The following is a 15,722-nucleotide window of genomic DNA, read 5'->3' on the forward strand; positions in this document are numbered from 1 at the left end:
CACCCTGGACTGGTCGCCAGCCAATTGCAGGGTACATATAGACAAACAACCTTTCACACTCACCTTCATACCTATAGACAATTTAGAGTCACTTTTCTGATGTGGGCCCACAGCGACCGTGTTCCGGTTTTGTTCGTCTTTCTCTCTGTGTTAATAAATGCAGTGAATTAAGTTACCCTACAACTTTGTTGCACACCTACCATGTTTGTGTTTATCTGAGTGTTTTAGCATGGTTCTTTGAAGTGGAAGAAGTCACAAACAAGATCTGTTTATTTGCCGGGATCACCTTTAGCTCTGCTCTTTAAGGAACAAAACAAAAAAAACATTTGAATATTATTTGACTTTTTTGATTATGAAAATCCTTAGTTGAAGACAGCCCTACTTCATACTTTGGCATGCACATGACAGTCTGTGAATGAGTTTTTTTGTGGACAGAGATTGTTTTAAAACGCTACTGTGTGACTGGGGATTTTTTTTTGTTTTTTTAAACCGGGTGCGGAAATGTGCCTTTTTGAAAAAATCTGTGTCCTTATGGACACAGTCTCAGAAATCCTGTTCAAAAATCTTCTTAGAATTATAGGAGCTGTTATTAGGTACAAAGTTGTAGGGTCACTTCATGTAAAGTGTACCAGTTCTTTTGTTCATATAGTTTCTGTTCAATTCTAAATGAATAAATCATATTACATCAGCCTCTGTGGGTGTATTGTTTCATCTGTTTCTGGAGCTGTTTCCTGTTTCAGTCTTCAGAGTTGCACTTCCTGTGTTTATGTAGCTCTCAAGTGTTGCAAAGCTGTGTGTGTGTGTTTTGGAAGATATTGTGCAGTTAATCCAATTGAACAGAATTGCAGAGCCCCAATGAATGCGTTGCTCAGATGCAATGCCTTATGGGAAAACTTTAATTTTTTTTTTCCAATTTAAAATCACATTGGACATTTTTGTTGTAGATTTGTCAGGTACTGTACACTTTAAGTTGGGTATTAAGTTGCTGTATGATGAATTTAGTGGCGTTACTAAAGTGTTCTTTGAATGGTGAGTCAGACTGTTATGATGTTATACTGGTGTGTGTGTGTGTGTATATAATGACCTCCTCTTATTTCCAATGGGTTGACAAGCTCGTTGTGAGCGCACTGATAGGTAGTGATTGTCTCCTGCCAAGAAAGAGCTATTGTTTCCACACTGACTCCTGAGCGGCACAACATTTAAACAGTTGGTAGTAATTCTGAAGTAAAGGAGATGTCACAAGATGGGAATTTAGCCATAAATTAGCTGCACCGCTGTATAAGCCGCAGAGTTCAAGTTTAAGAAAAAGGTAGCGGCTTATACATCGGAATTTACGGTGCGGTTAATTGATTTACTGGCTGTCGTGACAGGCCTAGCGGTAGCTTGACCTAAGCATTAAACTGGACAACTTGCATTTTCAGGAAATATGATATCACACAGTAGCACTAAGGTGTTGACATGGACTGGTTTCAGACACAATGATTCCATTTTCTAAATTTGTGTCTGTGAACATGCAATCGGCTTAATCTGTGCACTCTTTTTCTGTCAACTCTTTTTCTTTCTCTTTTCTGTGCGTTCTAACGATATAAAAACGGCTAAAAAGACGCAGCTAAGAATGCACGTAATGGGAAACACATTCTACCTATGAAGCCTTCTGAAAAGAAACAACGCTCCATTTACATAGGAAAGAGAAAAAAAGAGACATTTGTCTTCATGTCTCACATAAGGATCATCCACATTGTGAATGATGGGCAAAATTGTCCCAAAAAAAGTGCTGTTTTCCTTTTCAACACACAGACACAGCCATTAAAGTGTTGATGTAATGCATGCATCAACCTGATCACACACGATGATGAAATTCCTGCTCCCAGATGACACGAATGAAGGTGTTGGCCTCGGTTGCCACAGCGATGATGGCAGAGACGGGACCGAGCTGTCAGTTTCCCGGGGGGCTGGGCGAGTGCAGCCTCCGTCTCCATGGCAATTATGACTAAGGGAACCAGCAGCACCTCCATCATATGGAGACAAATTGAGTTGGAAATGTTTGTCTTCCACACCTCTAATCAGATTTCACACATTTGTCTGTGATGAAATCTGAGCAGGACTGGACTCGGAAAGAGCTTGTTCTCACGTCTATTGCCCAGTCAACTATCGTTTTTGGGGCATACTCGGCAAGGTTGCGTGTGCATGCGACCGCGTGGCTGTTGACATGCGTCAGGGACATGCTTTGTTGCAATGCGCCAATGCTGTGAAGCAGCATCTTAGATGTCTTTTTACTCCAGATGACGATCTTATTTGGTATAAATGAGTACAAAAAGTACCACAGAACAGAAAGATTGTGTGTGTGTTTGTACGCTTTGGAAGGAGACGTCCCCTTAGGATGGGAGCTGATTTAACTGCGTCCCCCCCACCCAGCTCCCTACGGCAGGCCTGAGCCACACTGATAAGGCTGTACAATTAGTAGCACAGCAAGACCGACACCCATGGGGGCACACTTCAAAGATTCTGTGCTCACTTAGTGGGTACTTTAACATGCCCACAAATACATAAAAATACCTTTCACGACCTGCGCATGAGGGGGAAGATGCGTCATGTATGTGCTTGTTTACATGCGCCCTCTTTACAAGCTGCTGATCATATCTTAATGCACCTGATCTCCGTGAACGAGGTTACATTTGCTGTTGCATGCTTGTCTTTTCAGCTTTGCCGCCCGTCTTATAAGAAAATCTGGCCTACACAAATGTTTATTGTCGTGGCAAACATTCTTTCTTCAGCGAACCACTTTGTGAAATTGGGAGCAACCAATAATCTCATTTTAATCGCTTTACGTGATGAGATTGTTGCTTTGGCTTTTTGTGTTTTCATTTCATTTTAAAATTGTGGTGAGGGCGTTTTTGACATGTTTTATTTACAGCATTTTATTGAAAGCATTGCATGCCAAGCCTTAGCGACATGGACATTGAAGATGCAGTGTAATTCTAAGATTCCATTTGATTCAGTAGCTTCTGCCCGAGATGTATTTTCATGAAGACTCGTCTGGAGATAGAATGCAGAAAAGAAAATGCAGCTTGGTCCTGTGCTACAAATATCCTAATTGCATATTTTCAGTGTTTTTTCTAGCTTGCTCCACTGCACCACTTGACATCTTTGGCTCTCACTGATGTTTTTCATCAGCTAATTTAGCAATATAGGTTGGAAAGCATTTTTGGTAAATTGCTGCTACTGTGCCATCATGTATAATTCCTGCCGTAGAAGTTGCACGCCTTGCAGTTATGTGACTGGAGTTTCTGCTGACTTGAATGGAACTATCTTCTCGGGGTCAAGCTCATATAACATCAGCCCCAGTTCCCCTGGCTCACTCCCTGCGGATATGGCGATATCTATCATGCCAGATTGAGACTAACGGGAGATATTTCTCTCAACTGGGCTGCCGTCCTAATCCTCAATGCCCAGATTACCACCCCCACCTCCTCCTTCCATTCCCACAGGATGGCAGGGCTGAGAACTAGAGCTGAAATAGGACGTAAAGTCCGAGAACAACACAGCCTTTCAATAATGCACAGTTGACTCTTTGCTGCTAACGTCCTTTGCAGTTTGCAGGCTTTTTTGGGTTCATCTTTGGATCGTGACTCACAAAGACATGCTGTCACTGAGTACTTTTTATTTGATTGTTGTTTTTATTTGCGAAATGCGCACACAATATCCCATGTCACTCGGAATTTAGAGCATGTGCATTACTGCATTGCTAGTTAATGCACGCAAGCTCCTGCACTGTGCGAGTCTGACATTGACTTTCTGGAAATGACCTAGTATTTTCCCTTCTAATTTTTCTTGAATTTCTTCTATTTCCCAAAGTATGTGGCCTTCTGGTCAAGCTCGTGGACAGTCTGTTCTCCAATCTCTCCTGGTTTGCCGTCATCACGCTCATTGTTCATTCAGCTCCCATTCCTGCCTCGGTCTTTGTCCTGGGACTCTGATTTACAAGCTTGCAAGTGAAAGCTTGCAAGCAGCTGGTCAAGTGCGACTCACAACCCAAAGCAGAGAGGAAGTTATTTGATCACCTTCGGTAAGGTGAGAAGCCAGAAGCAGAGCGGATAAGGTCGCAGTGAAAACTGAAAATAGAGTTAATTAAAAGCAAGTTCACAGATGACTTTTTGAAGATTAGTTGAAAACTTTCAGCTGTTTGCCGCAGGTTATGCCGCTTATTTGCAAACAGCCTTTTGCGCTCCTCACTCCCGGTCAGCAGCACAGGAATCAAACTGCACACCCTTAAAGAACACGGTATCGGGTTCAGATGGCTCAGTGACTATTAGTGGTGTTAAGTTGCCATGTGGTGCAGCTGAGGCGAACTTGGGACAGGTGGTGATTTGACACCCTTTGTCCGTGCAGGATTAACTAGCTGCTTTGGTGCAGAGGGCACGTTTGATTGTTCATAGCGGAAACCATTCCGTAATAATTTTTCCTGTATTCTTTAATGAGCTTCACACTTATTTCCCTGTCAGCCATCCTTCCTTTGGAAGAGGACTTCATGCCTAAGGCTGCTTGGACTAAATCCGTCTGCATGGGGGGAATGGGAGGCTATATCCATCTCATAAAACAGCATTTGTTTGCCTGCCAGGGACTTCAAAACCATTAACAAGATTAGGGAAAGCACAATGGCACCATTCCCTCTCCTCCCTCCCTACACCCTCCCACCCCTCAGTATTCCCTCTGATTTTGTTCAAGCTCATTTGGCAGTACAATGCAGACAGTGTTTGTCTGCACTCTCTGAATGGAACTTCTGCAATAAATGCACACACAAGCCCAAATAATGAAAAAAAAAAGGATTAAGTTCAGGCATCCTTCTGGTCACGCATGCTCGAACATTCTTCTTACCTCAAACTAACCTGCCGACTGACTGTGGTGCACTGTGTCGTGAGCAAACGGAGAGAAACGACCCAGAAGTGACTCAACTGAGAGGTTGTATAAATAACCTGATGTTGAGGAAGAGCATGAAAAAGTCTGCAAGGGCGCAGAGGGTGCAGGATTGCCATTGATGTTATTGCTTGATGTTCGCCAGCGATTTAGTGAGCTCACAATGTAAAAACTGAGTCTTGTATGACTAATGCACGGCTGTGGGCTGAGCATGCCATTGCAAGAGAGATGAGCAACCCCAAATAATTTACAGTGATATCGTTCTCCCTTTCTGTCCCACCTCAACACTCTCAATGTCATTGCATCCGCTTGCATATCTTAAGAGTTTAGCATCTCATTAAATTGCTCATTTGTATCGCCCTGACCTCTAGGTGCCCACAGACGGTTCGACGGGCCTGCTGGCTGAGCCCCAGGTGGCCATGTTCTGCGGTAAACTCAACATGCACGTCAACGTACAGAGTGGCAAGTGGGAGCCAGACCCCTCGGGTACCAAGAGTTGTGTCGGCACCAAGGAGGGCATCCTGCAATACTGCCAGGAGGTAACAGGCTCTAAATCTATTTTTAGATTTATGTGGAGAATCTATGGCGAGCATAACCCCCCCCCCACGCACACGCACACACACACACACACACACACACAAATAATGATATTGAGAAGCAGTCGGGAAAGTAATTTCCTCCCAGGGAATATTTATCTTCCCTGCCTCGGGTGTATTCAATTCTAGCTCTGCATTTAGCCAATTCACATTTGTGGTAACATTATTTTAGTCGACATCATATATTCACATAGTAGACATACTGTATATCTGGTTATCCTCTCATTTGATCGGCTGATAATTTGCATAAATATGCAATCGGTGAAATACGATACAATTGAAATGTAATTCGCAGAGCTGGCATCATACGCGAGACACCGGAGGTAGCTTCCAGTATTTTGAATGAAAGAGAAATGCGTCCATTGTGTGGCACTCCTTCGGAGTGAATGAGATGCCACATGCCATCTTTGGTGGAGTGCAAGCTATGCGTTCATACAAACAGTCACAGGTTATTGCCGACGGCAACCTACGCCAGCAACGGCATACACTTTCGACAGCGCAACTAGCAGCCTCTCTCACCGTCCTCTGTCCTATGTCACTGTCGTATCCGGTCATGCCTGAAGTGCCTTCACTGACTGACTGACTGAATTTAGAAAGGGCAACATGAATGACTTACCCGTAACTGTCACTGCTAACGTAACCCAGTCCATTACAAGACTGTACCTTTTTATTGCAGCTATAGTGGTACTTCTGTTTTAGTTATTCATTTGTCTCAAAAAGTCAGACAAAAACCAAAACCAAAGAAATAATGTAAATCCAATGCAGTAATTGGTAGTAGTTGGCAAAGACGGCACCAAGTGGTGAGGACGGAGGGGAGGGGAAGCCATCTTGGTACTTTGCAATGAGTTCTCTTTGTTTAATTCAGTAGTGTTTCTCGCCTTTATCAAAGTGCTGGCACTCCCAACTTTGTTTGGGCCCCTTGGCCAAACAAAATCCGTCAAAATCCTGATTGTGTAAATCCTGATATATGTGTTAAAATACAGGGATTACGATGGCGTTAAAAGACTGGCGCTATCGTTTGTAACCTAACCAATCACAAAACCACTTTTCACGCGTTTAGACATTAAGCGGCGTAGTGAAGCGCCATGTGAATGCGCTATGAAATGTCATGTGGTGAAAACAATGATGAGCAACGCTCATAATAACATGGAGGTAAACACCGAGGCATCTCTCAAGCAGGCGCTAACAAGCTACAACATTCCAAAAGTACCACATGTACAAAGCCTTAGATTAGCCTTCCTTTCCAGAGCTGATCAAGAGGGAGGCTGTAGGTCAACAGCCTGATGAACTGTGTCTGAAATAGAAGCTCAGATGAATTCCTCATGCGTGCAGGTGTATCCAGAGCTCCAGATTACCAATGTGGTGGAAGCCAACCAGCCTGTCAGCATCCAGAACTGGTGCAAGAAGGGTCGCAAGCAGTGTCGCAGTCATACGCACATCGTAGTGCCCTACCGCTGCTTGGGTGAGTCCACAATGTCATTGGCGGAAAGAACTCCACGCTTTTTTTTCCAATTCTGACTAGCTTTTGCAGATGTCTGCAAGGACAATTTGGCTTTTATACCCACATGGTTGGATTTTGTCTTTAAGATAAACAGACACTACCGGTCAAACGTTTTGGAACACCCCAATGGTCTGTCTCTCTTCGTTGTCAATTCCCTTTTTTCCTGCCATTCCAGTACGATGCTGTTCAACTGATGTTCACCAGGGTGTAGTACCACAGTGTGTTCCAAACACTTTCTATGCAGACAGAGGAGGTAGTAAGTACTCCAGAATGTGGAGCACCTGTAAGGAATGAGTTGCACCAACTGGCAAGGCTTGATCCACCTTTTGTGGTCCCTGAAACAGGCCTTTTTGTATAATTCTGAAATACACGTTTCAGTTTTGTGTAACCTGACCTTTTTTTTTTTTTAACCTCTGGCACTTCGCCACTTACCTTTTTGTACCATTTCAAGTCATTCATTGGACTTGAACGACTTGAATTTCAATAAATAACTGGAAAAATTGGGGTGTTCTAACTTTTGACCGGTAGTGCATTTCATAGACATAATTCTAGATCAACAATACTATTTGCCCCATTGGCTGGACAGGACAAGGAGGTGGGGGGGGGGAAAAATATATTTCACACACAAAAAAAAAGGTTAAGATAAAAAAAAAAGTGTCATGAGACGAAGCTTGTGTACAAAATATAAATAAATGTTTTTGCTGCAGTGGGAGAGTTTGTGAGCGACGCTTTGCTGGTTCCTGACAAGTGTAAGTTCTTACATCAGGAGCGCATGGACCAGTGTGAGACCCACCTGCACTGGCATACTGTGGCCAAGGAAGTGAGTGTATACACACACACACACACACACGTGCGCACATACTGTAGCAGAAATAGTCCCTTTTTCTAATCCTGAAAACATTCTATAGTCCTGCACAGACCGCTCCATGAATCTCCACGACTACGGAATGCTTCTGCCATGTCGTATCGACCGTTTCCGAGGGGTTGAGTTTGTCTGCTGCCCAACGGAGGCTGAGCGCGACACCGACAGCGCTGAGCAGGATGGCGATGATTCTGATGTTTGGTGGGGTGGAGCAGAAACCGACTACTCAGACAACAGGTACGCGATGATTTGAATGAAGTTCAGGGGACATTAACGTTCCCTCTGAAATTGCTGTTGAACGCTGAGAGACCTTGTCACCGAGCTGAAATGCTAATAAAAGAAATTACTTGAGCTCTGCAAAGCTTTAAGAATTTCATCAGAGCGGTGTGTATGCTGAGAAGGCACTACGATGTTTCTGGGATGCTGTGACATAAAATTGCTTTTCTGTTCATTGTCTTACTTTTAAATGAAAATATCGTCAAGGGTTTGGCCTATGAAAGATGTGAATGAGCATAATACACACATAAATGCACCAGTCTCAGCATTCATTCTGATGACTGACGACAACGCTGAATTTGTTTCTTCTCCGTTGAATTATCTTTTATTTTCTTTCATTTTTCCTTCCTCGTTGTTCCTTCCATCTCATTGCTCTGCCTCTCCCAGTATGGTGCGGGAACCAGAGCCAGCAGAGCAGCAAGAGGAAACCAAGCCATCTGTGGTAGAGGAGGAGGAGGAGGCGGCGGCAGGCGAGGACGATGATGAGGAAGAGGACGTGCTGGATAATGACCAAGATGGAGACGGGGAGGAGGACGAAGAGGGCTTGGGGGAAGAGGAGGATGACGAGGAGGACGATGAGGAGGACACTCTTGATGATGGCGATGACGAGCCTGCCACCAATGTTGCCATGACAACCACGACCACCACCACCACTGAGTCGGTTGAGGAGGTGGTCAGGGGTGAGTTGGAGCATTCTAAGTCTACTGTACATGGAGAAGAAGGGGAACATGACCGCGATTGCGTATGTTTACTGGCTAGTGATGCAGTGGTTATGGATGACGACTGGTTTGTGTGTGTGTTCTCCAAGATGTGTGCTGGGCCAGCGCAGAAACTGGTCCATGCCGGGCCATGCTGCCCCGCTGGTACTTTGACCGTCCGGAGGGCCGCTGTGTTCAGTTTATCTACGGTGGATGCGGAGGCAACAGGAATAACTTTGAGTCTGAGGAATATTGCCTGTCTGTCTGCAGAAGCGTCAGTAAGTTCTGCCACAGGCAGAGGACCCGGACCCAACCGCCCTTGGGCTGAAATTCCTTCTGTTTGTCTCTAACCTCCTGTCAGATGCTAACAGCTGCGTGGTCTCTTCTGGACTTCCCCTATCGTCCGTAGCCTCCTCTCTTGGCTAGTCTTTTAACATTTCCCCACCTTGTAATTCTTAAGATTGTGAAGACTTCAAATTGTTTCTCACTCCAAGTTACCAGGATGTTGCAATTAAATGAGCAGCTTGTTTCAGTCTTTGCATGACATGTCTCACTGCCTCTCTGTCGCTCCCCATGGCAAAAGAATGAATGAATTGTGGTGTGAATGTAGTCGAGCTGAGCGCATGCAGCACTACCACAGTGGCTGTACCAGTATACTCATGGGCGCGCCTCTGGCCTGGCCATGTCTTGAAACATGTTTTAAACTGTTGTGTCTTGTAGCCTTATGCCCACTTGACAAGTAGTCTTCTTCAAAGTGAATAACATCCCATGATTTTTTTTTGTGTCCTGTGCAGTCATGCACTCTCAGCAGACTGATTTCCAGTGAGGCGTGACCTTCACGCCTGCACACACACACACACACACACACACACACACACACACACAAAACACGAGCCACTTTCTGATTGCTCTTACTAAAGATAAACAACTCTGCTGATTAAATTCAGGTTCATGGCATGTGTCTTAGCAAGAAGTTAACTTTCAAGGCCACAGGACGAAGTTGAGTCTTTATACAAGCGTTTATGGGTCATCTGAGGGGTTTGCTTGTTTGCTTTTGTACTGTTGTAGTGTTCTGCCTCTGTTGACCTTTTCTGAGCTCCGTGTTTTGTCTTCGATTAACCACATAACAATAAAAAGGCTTTGCTTCTATTTCTCACAACTTTTGTCTCGTCTTTGTCTCTTTTGTCTGGCTGACGTAGTCCCCACAGCCGCTCCCGGCTCTCCCGACGCTGTGGACCACTACTTGGAGACGCCTGCTGATGAAAACGAGCATGCCCATTTCCAGAAGGCGAAAGAAAGCCTGGAGGCCAAGCACCGCGAAAGGATGTCCCAGGTATTGGTGGAGTAGTGAGCAAGGCAGGATACTTGCTTTTTCCGTCGTTCAGTCTTTGGTCTCTGCTTGCATGAAAATAGCAATTTAAATATAAAAGTAAATTGTGATTTTGGTGGTAAAAAAAACATTGCTTGTGAACAGGAAATTGAGAGTAGAAAAGGTGTAGCAAAAAGAAGATGAGTGCATCTTTTAATCCTCTCCGGGTGGGCTGCTTGAACGGATTCTGTTTTAATTGCTTTCCTTAATGAAGTGGTTGGCTCTCCAGTGGAGAGCCAGATGGTCCATAGCCACCGTTGGCTCGATGCAGACGAGGACACCTTGTGCAGACCTTAAAATTACATTTCGTTGTGTTGGAGATCAGCACTGCATCATCGGGTTTTGTGCAGTGGACTCCCCACTTCCAGACACTGCTGTGTGTCTGGTGCAGGCCTGGGCTCAGCTTGAGGAGAGTATGCAACAGAAGAGGGCTCTTAAGCCAACAGATGCTGTTTTTTTTCAATACTTGTTCTGTCTCCATGCCGGGAGTGTGGCATTTCAGCTAGACAGCCGCATATGCCAGCGTGCACACATTTTCAGAGGAAATTGCAAAGTTTAGTTGATTGTAGAGTGTGTCCCTCTCTGCTTGTGCACAGGTGATGAGAGAGTGGGAAGAGGCTGAGAGGGAAGCTAAGAATCTTCCCCGTGCTGACAAGAAGGCGGTCATCCAGGTAACCTATGCGTATTCTGAGCATTTAAAGGGCTAGCTTGGGTGTTTCTTTTCCTATTTTAACATACAAATGTTGCCATTTTATATGAAGCGCTTCCAAGAGAAGGTAGAGACACTGGAACAGGAAGCAGCCAGTGAGCGGCAGCAGCTCGTGGAGACCCACATGGCCCGAGTAGAAGCCCTGCTCAATGACCGCCGCCGCCTGGCTCTGGAGAGCTACCTGACAGCCCTGCAGCAAAACCCCCCCAGGGTACAAAACACACATCCTTTTTTTTAATGTGAATAACTGACACTTTTAATGTACAGTGGAACCTCGATTTTTGATATTGCCTTCATTATTGTACAATATTGCGCCTAACAAAATGTTGTATTTTATTTTATTTGAATCTTGTGGTATTAATAGAGATGTGGCCGTACTACATCCAGTAGGGATACGCCGATCAGGGTTTCATGCTGTCAATGCTGATCATCCATGAGTGAAATCAACCGATACCAATCACATAGATTAAGTGTACATTTTTAAATATCCAATTGGGTATATCAGGGGTCACCAACGTTTTTTTCTTGTGAGAGCTACTTTTATGGAATGAAAACGGACAATTTTTGCAACATTTACTATATTTTCATAGCTCATTTCAACCCAAACAAAGGGAATATGCTTGTTTTACCAGAACATTTAACAAAATGCTGGCATTCACAACTCACATTTTGTATTTCAGAATGCTTTTCTTGTGTTCTCTCATTATTAACTGAAAACCTGAATGAAAAACAGGCTTGCGGGCGCCTCATGTGGTCATGGGGGTGCTACCTGGTGTCTGCGGGTACCACGTTGGTGACCCCTGGGCTATATGATGTGAAAGGGGAACCATAAAATCAATGTTTGACAAATGTCAAACATTTGTCATTTAGACAAAACATATTTGACTGACTTTTTCCAAAATCACTGGTGAAACTTCTGGTTCAGGCGCCTTTTTTAAGGAAAACTTGGATGCGAGATCAGCTTGATGGCGCTCCAGGCAGTCCGACGAATCCCACCACTTTTTGGGCTATCCGCCTCAGACCTCCGACTGCCACGCACACATGGGCGCTACATTAGCCGCCGCCCGACTGATTATTCACATGGCGAGCCTCGATAACCCACTGCGCCCTGTCAAGTGCCCACCCCCACACCAAACTAAAAGTTTTTTAATGTGCCATCCCGGCGAGACATTTTTAGTGGCATGTTTTGCAGGGGGGACAACTTATATCACTCTCACAAGGGCGGGTAAGTCCCACGCGGCAGCCATGCTTGTTTTGGCTTTGTGAGGGGAAAGACGCCGGGAGGCGGTCGCTATAGGCTGGATGCTGCACTGGGGGCGGGGCTGATTGGCGGATGTGATGAAGCAAGTATCGGCACTTGCCGATACCGTGCTTTTTCACGGGAATCGGCCGATACCGATCGGTGGCTGATCGATCGGAGCACTCCTAATATCCAGCATTGCTTGCTTTCTCACACAGCCAACACCGCTTAGTTTACACTATACTACGACCTCCTGTAAGGCACATTCATTTGGAAAGTATGTAAAACTTGTCAGTTTGCCTGCGTACCTTTCTATGGACTCGAGTGCCCAAACAAAGAATCCCACACGGTGACTCAGCCTTGTCGCGTTACCAATACACTGCGCCAGTCCAACCGACTGTCTTTAACGTGTTTTTTTATTTCAAAGCATGCTCTCAACTCCCACATGGATGTCTCGCCCTTCTATGATGTCATCACCGGTTGGCTCTGTAGTTCTTTGCTAACTAACACAGTTACATAACAAGTTGATAACCCACCATGGGGCCAAGGAAAGTTGCAAGTGCCCGCAATTGGATAAGGAAGGCGATAAACAATGTGGAATTTGAGAAAGAAGCTGCAGCAAAACACAAGGGTGCTCTCTGTGTGGCTCTGGCTTCCCCCCCCCCCCCCCCCCCCCCCCCCCCCCCCCCACCAGTCATCGTAACGTTAAATGTTCATTTATCCGTTTAGCCGTCTGTATAAAATGCGTTGTGTTCATATTCTTAGGTAACTGGAACATACATTCTTTCCTATAAGGAAAATTGTGCCAGTTTTTGTACAATTCCGTTTTAGCTGGAACAGGTTTATAACGAAAACCGAGGTAGCACTGTATTTATGTTCTCGTGACCCCCAGCACCTTTTTTGCTTCCTGTAACAGTCTCAGCGAGGTCTTTTGTTGGTATTGTGTATTTATAAGCGAGATATTTTGAGTGCCCGCTCAACATCTCAATCAAATTGTAAGTCTGCTGTTTTGGATGTTTTGTCCTTTCTTGCTGCTCCCTCTCGACATGTCCGAAGTCTGGGAAGAGTCGTTTCAAGGCCAAAGTGCTCGTGAAAAATGTTTGACTTGCTGAGAAGCTGTAATGTCACATTTCATGAATTTTACCTTCAGCTGGCTTGTTTCCAGTCATACTGTCTGTCTCTGTGCCTCACTGCCTCTCTCGCTCTGTGTGACGCAGCCTCGTCATGTCTTCAGCCTTTTGAAGAAGTATGTGCGTGCTGAGCAAAAGGACAGACAACACACTCTGAAACACTTTGAGCATGTCCGTATGGTGGACCCCAAGAAGGCAGCGCAAATCAGGCCTCAGGTACCCCACGCTAGAACAGCAGTTCTGTCATGTTGGGGGTGGCACAGTCTACCTGTCATACACTTTGTGTGTGTTTGTGTGCGTCTTTATTAGGTTCTGACACACCTGCGTGTCATTGAGGAGCGCATGAACCAGTCACTGGGACTTCTCTACAAGGTGCCCGGTGTGGCTGACGACATCCAGGACCAAGTCGGTGAGTTTCACCGGACGTTTTTCTTGTCACTATTGAAGAATTTCCTTTACTTGGTTCTCTGGAAAATTCAAAACTAATACAAAATAATATCTAAAGTATTTACAATGTTATCATTGCAGCCTTTAAGTAATCTTCATGAGGAATTGTTCAGCTGTCTGTCTTGCCCAATTCCTAACCTTGTGAGGCAGATGTGCCGAAGGACGCTGATTGTGTTACACATTACAGAGGGATTGAAGGCTCTAAATTCCATGCATTTTTTTTCTTTTGCTGATAAGGGCATTGGAGCTATTTGACCTAATTCTTCAGCACAGAGTCAAATTAAACTGTTTGCTGGGAAGATAAATCTGTCTCCCTCCCGAACGCCTTCCCATCCACCCTTCCTTGTGCTCAGTTTCTGCAGTTTTTTTGGGTTATTGGTGTTGCGTGCGTCACACAGCCATCTGTGTCTCTGAGACTGTGACAGTTTGTACTGCACTGCGAATGATACATGCACGCACACATGCACACACACGACCCTGGCTGACTGGAAGAAAATGCACTAGTCGCTCTATTAAAGATGTTGAGGCATTCTTCGAGGCTGCAAATCATTTGTGTAGGTGATGTTGGATGTATTGCTTTGCAGTTTGAAATAGGGGTGCGCCGATCCACATTTTTTCACTTTCAATCCGATCCTGATACCTGAATTTGCTGATACAGATACAGTTTCATTACCAGAGCTCTGTTTGCTTTAATATGTAACTACGTCAAAAGAACATCAGCATACATACAGTGGTGTGAAAAAGTGTTTGACCCCTTCCTGATTGCTTGTTTGTCACACTTAAATGTTTCAGATCACCAAACTAATTGAAATATTAGTCAATGACAACACAACTGAACACAAAATGCAGGGATTGCCACACCCTGTTAAAACACAACTAAACTGAGATTAATTGAGGTCCATTTCTAAAGCTTTGGGACTCCAGCCAACCACAGTGAGAGCCATTATCCACAAATGGCTAAAACCTGGAACAATGGTGAACCTTCCCAGGAGTGGCCGGCCAACCAAAATGACCCCAATAGCGCAGCGACGACTCATCCAAGAGGTCACAAAAGACCCCACAACAACATCCAAAAAAACTACAGGCCTCAGTTAAGGTCAGTGTTCATGACTCCACCATAAGAAAGACACTGGGCAAAAACGGCCTGCATGGCAGAGTTCCAAGACCAAAACCACTGCTGAACAAAAAGAACATCAAGGCTCATCTCAATGTTGCCAGAAAACATCTTGATGATCCCCAAGACCTTTGGGAAAATACTCTGTGGTCTGACGAGACAAAAGTTGAACTTTTTGGAAGGTATCGAGGAAAAGGCTTCTTGCGACGTCATCTGTACTTCTGTGAAGAAGGTGTCGGACGTTTTGCTCCTCATCCGAAGAGCTTCGTCAGCGAACTAATAAGTGCTGGTAGCTTAGGCCTTAAATACAGTAAGAGTGGGCGGAATTGGTGTGCCAACACCCTCCTACTATAGGTTCCTTACACTAAGCCTGGGCGGAGTAGTGGTATAATCCTATCCTGCTGTTAACACCTCCGATAAAAGGGAAGTGTCGCTCCCTGAATTGGGTATGAACGACTCTGATACTGGCTCGTTAGCATCTATTGTTCTGGCTCGGCCCTGGCTCCACCTCATTTGCAAGACTAAGAGCTGTGGGTTTTGGTCTCAGTAACCTGCTGAACACAGGGTCCAAATTAAACCTCAAACCACCATTCCGATTCAATGATGGGTTCTGTTGTTTGACAAAAATAGCTTCCTTTACTCCTCTTTCAAACCATCTGTTTTCTTTGGCCAAAATCTTTACCTCGCTGTCCTCAAAAGAGTGATTGGTAGCTTTAAGGTGTAGATGTACTGCTGATTGAGGACCACTAGAATTGTCCCTGCGATGTTGATAAAGCCTTTTTTGGAGCATTTGCTTAGTTTCCCCAATGTAGTGCTCTTTGCATTCCTCATCTTTACAGTGGAGGGAATAGACCACATTGCTTTGT

The 15,722-nt window shown here is 44.8% G+C and overlaps 1 protein-coding gene across 2 annotated transcripts in view; it reads left to right on the forward strand.

Annotated features, from left to right (window-relative positions):
- The window catches only part of appa (amyloid beta (A4) precursor protein a), a 32,771-nt gene that overhangs the window by 10,517 nt on the left and 6,532 nt on the right, over nt 1–15,722 (forward strand). Inside the window, exons 2-12 of one of the 2 annotated variants that reach the window (XM_054793532.1) lie at nt 5,286–5,453; nt 6,843–6,972; nt 7,719–7,831; nt 7,920–8,110; nt 8,537–8,829; nt 8,958–9,125; nt 10,047–10,180; nt 10,813–10,887; nt 10,978–11,136; nt 13,383–13,511; nt 13,605–13,704. In XM_054793532.1, coding sequence (XP_054649507.1) covers nt 5,286–5,453; nt 6,843–6,972; nt 7,719–7,831; nt 7,920–8,110; nt 8,537–8,829; nt 8,958–9,125; nt 10,047–10,180; nt 10,813–10,887; nt 10,978–11,136; nt 13,383–13,511; nt 13,605–13,704 — 1,660 coding nt within the window. The remainder of the gene's footprint in view (nt 1–5,285; nt 5,454–6,842; nt 6,973–7,718; nt 7,832–7,919; nt 8,111–8,536; nt 8,830–8,957; nt 9,126–10,046; nt 10,181–10,812; nt 10,888–10,977; nt 11,137–13,382; nt 13,512–13,604; nt 13,705–15,722) is intronic. The other variant, XM_054793541.1, reaches the window with a different exon arrangement.

Source organism: Dunckerocampus dactyliophorus, chromosome 1 (assembly GCF_027744805.1).
Source record: "Dunckerocampus dactyliophorus isolate RoL2022-P2 chromosome 1, RoL_Ddac_1.1, whole genome shotgun sequence".
In the NCBI taxonomy this organism is placed as follows: domain Eukaryota; kingdom Metazoa; phylum Chordata; class Actinopteri; order Syngnathiformes; family Syngnathidae; genus Dunckerocampus; species Dunckerocampus dactyliophorus.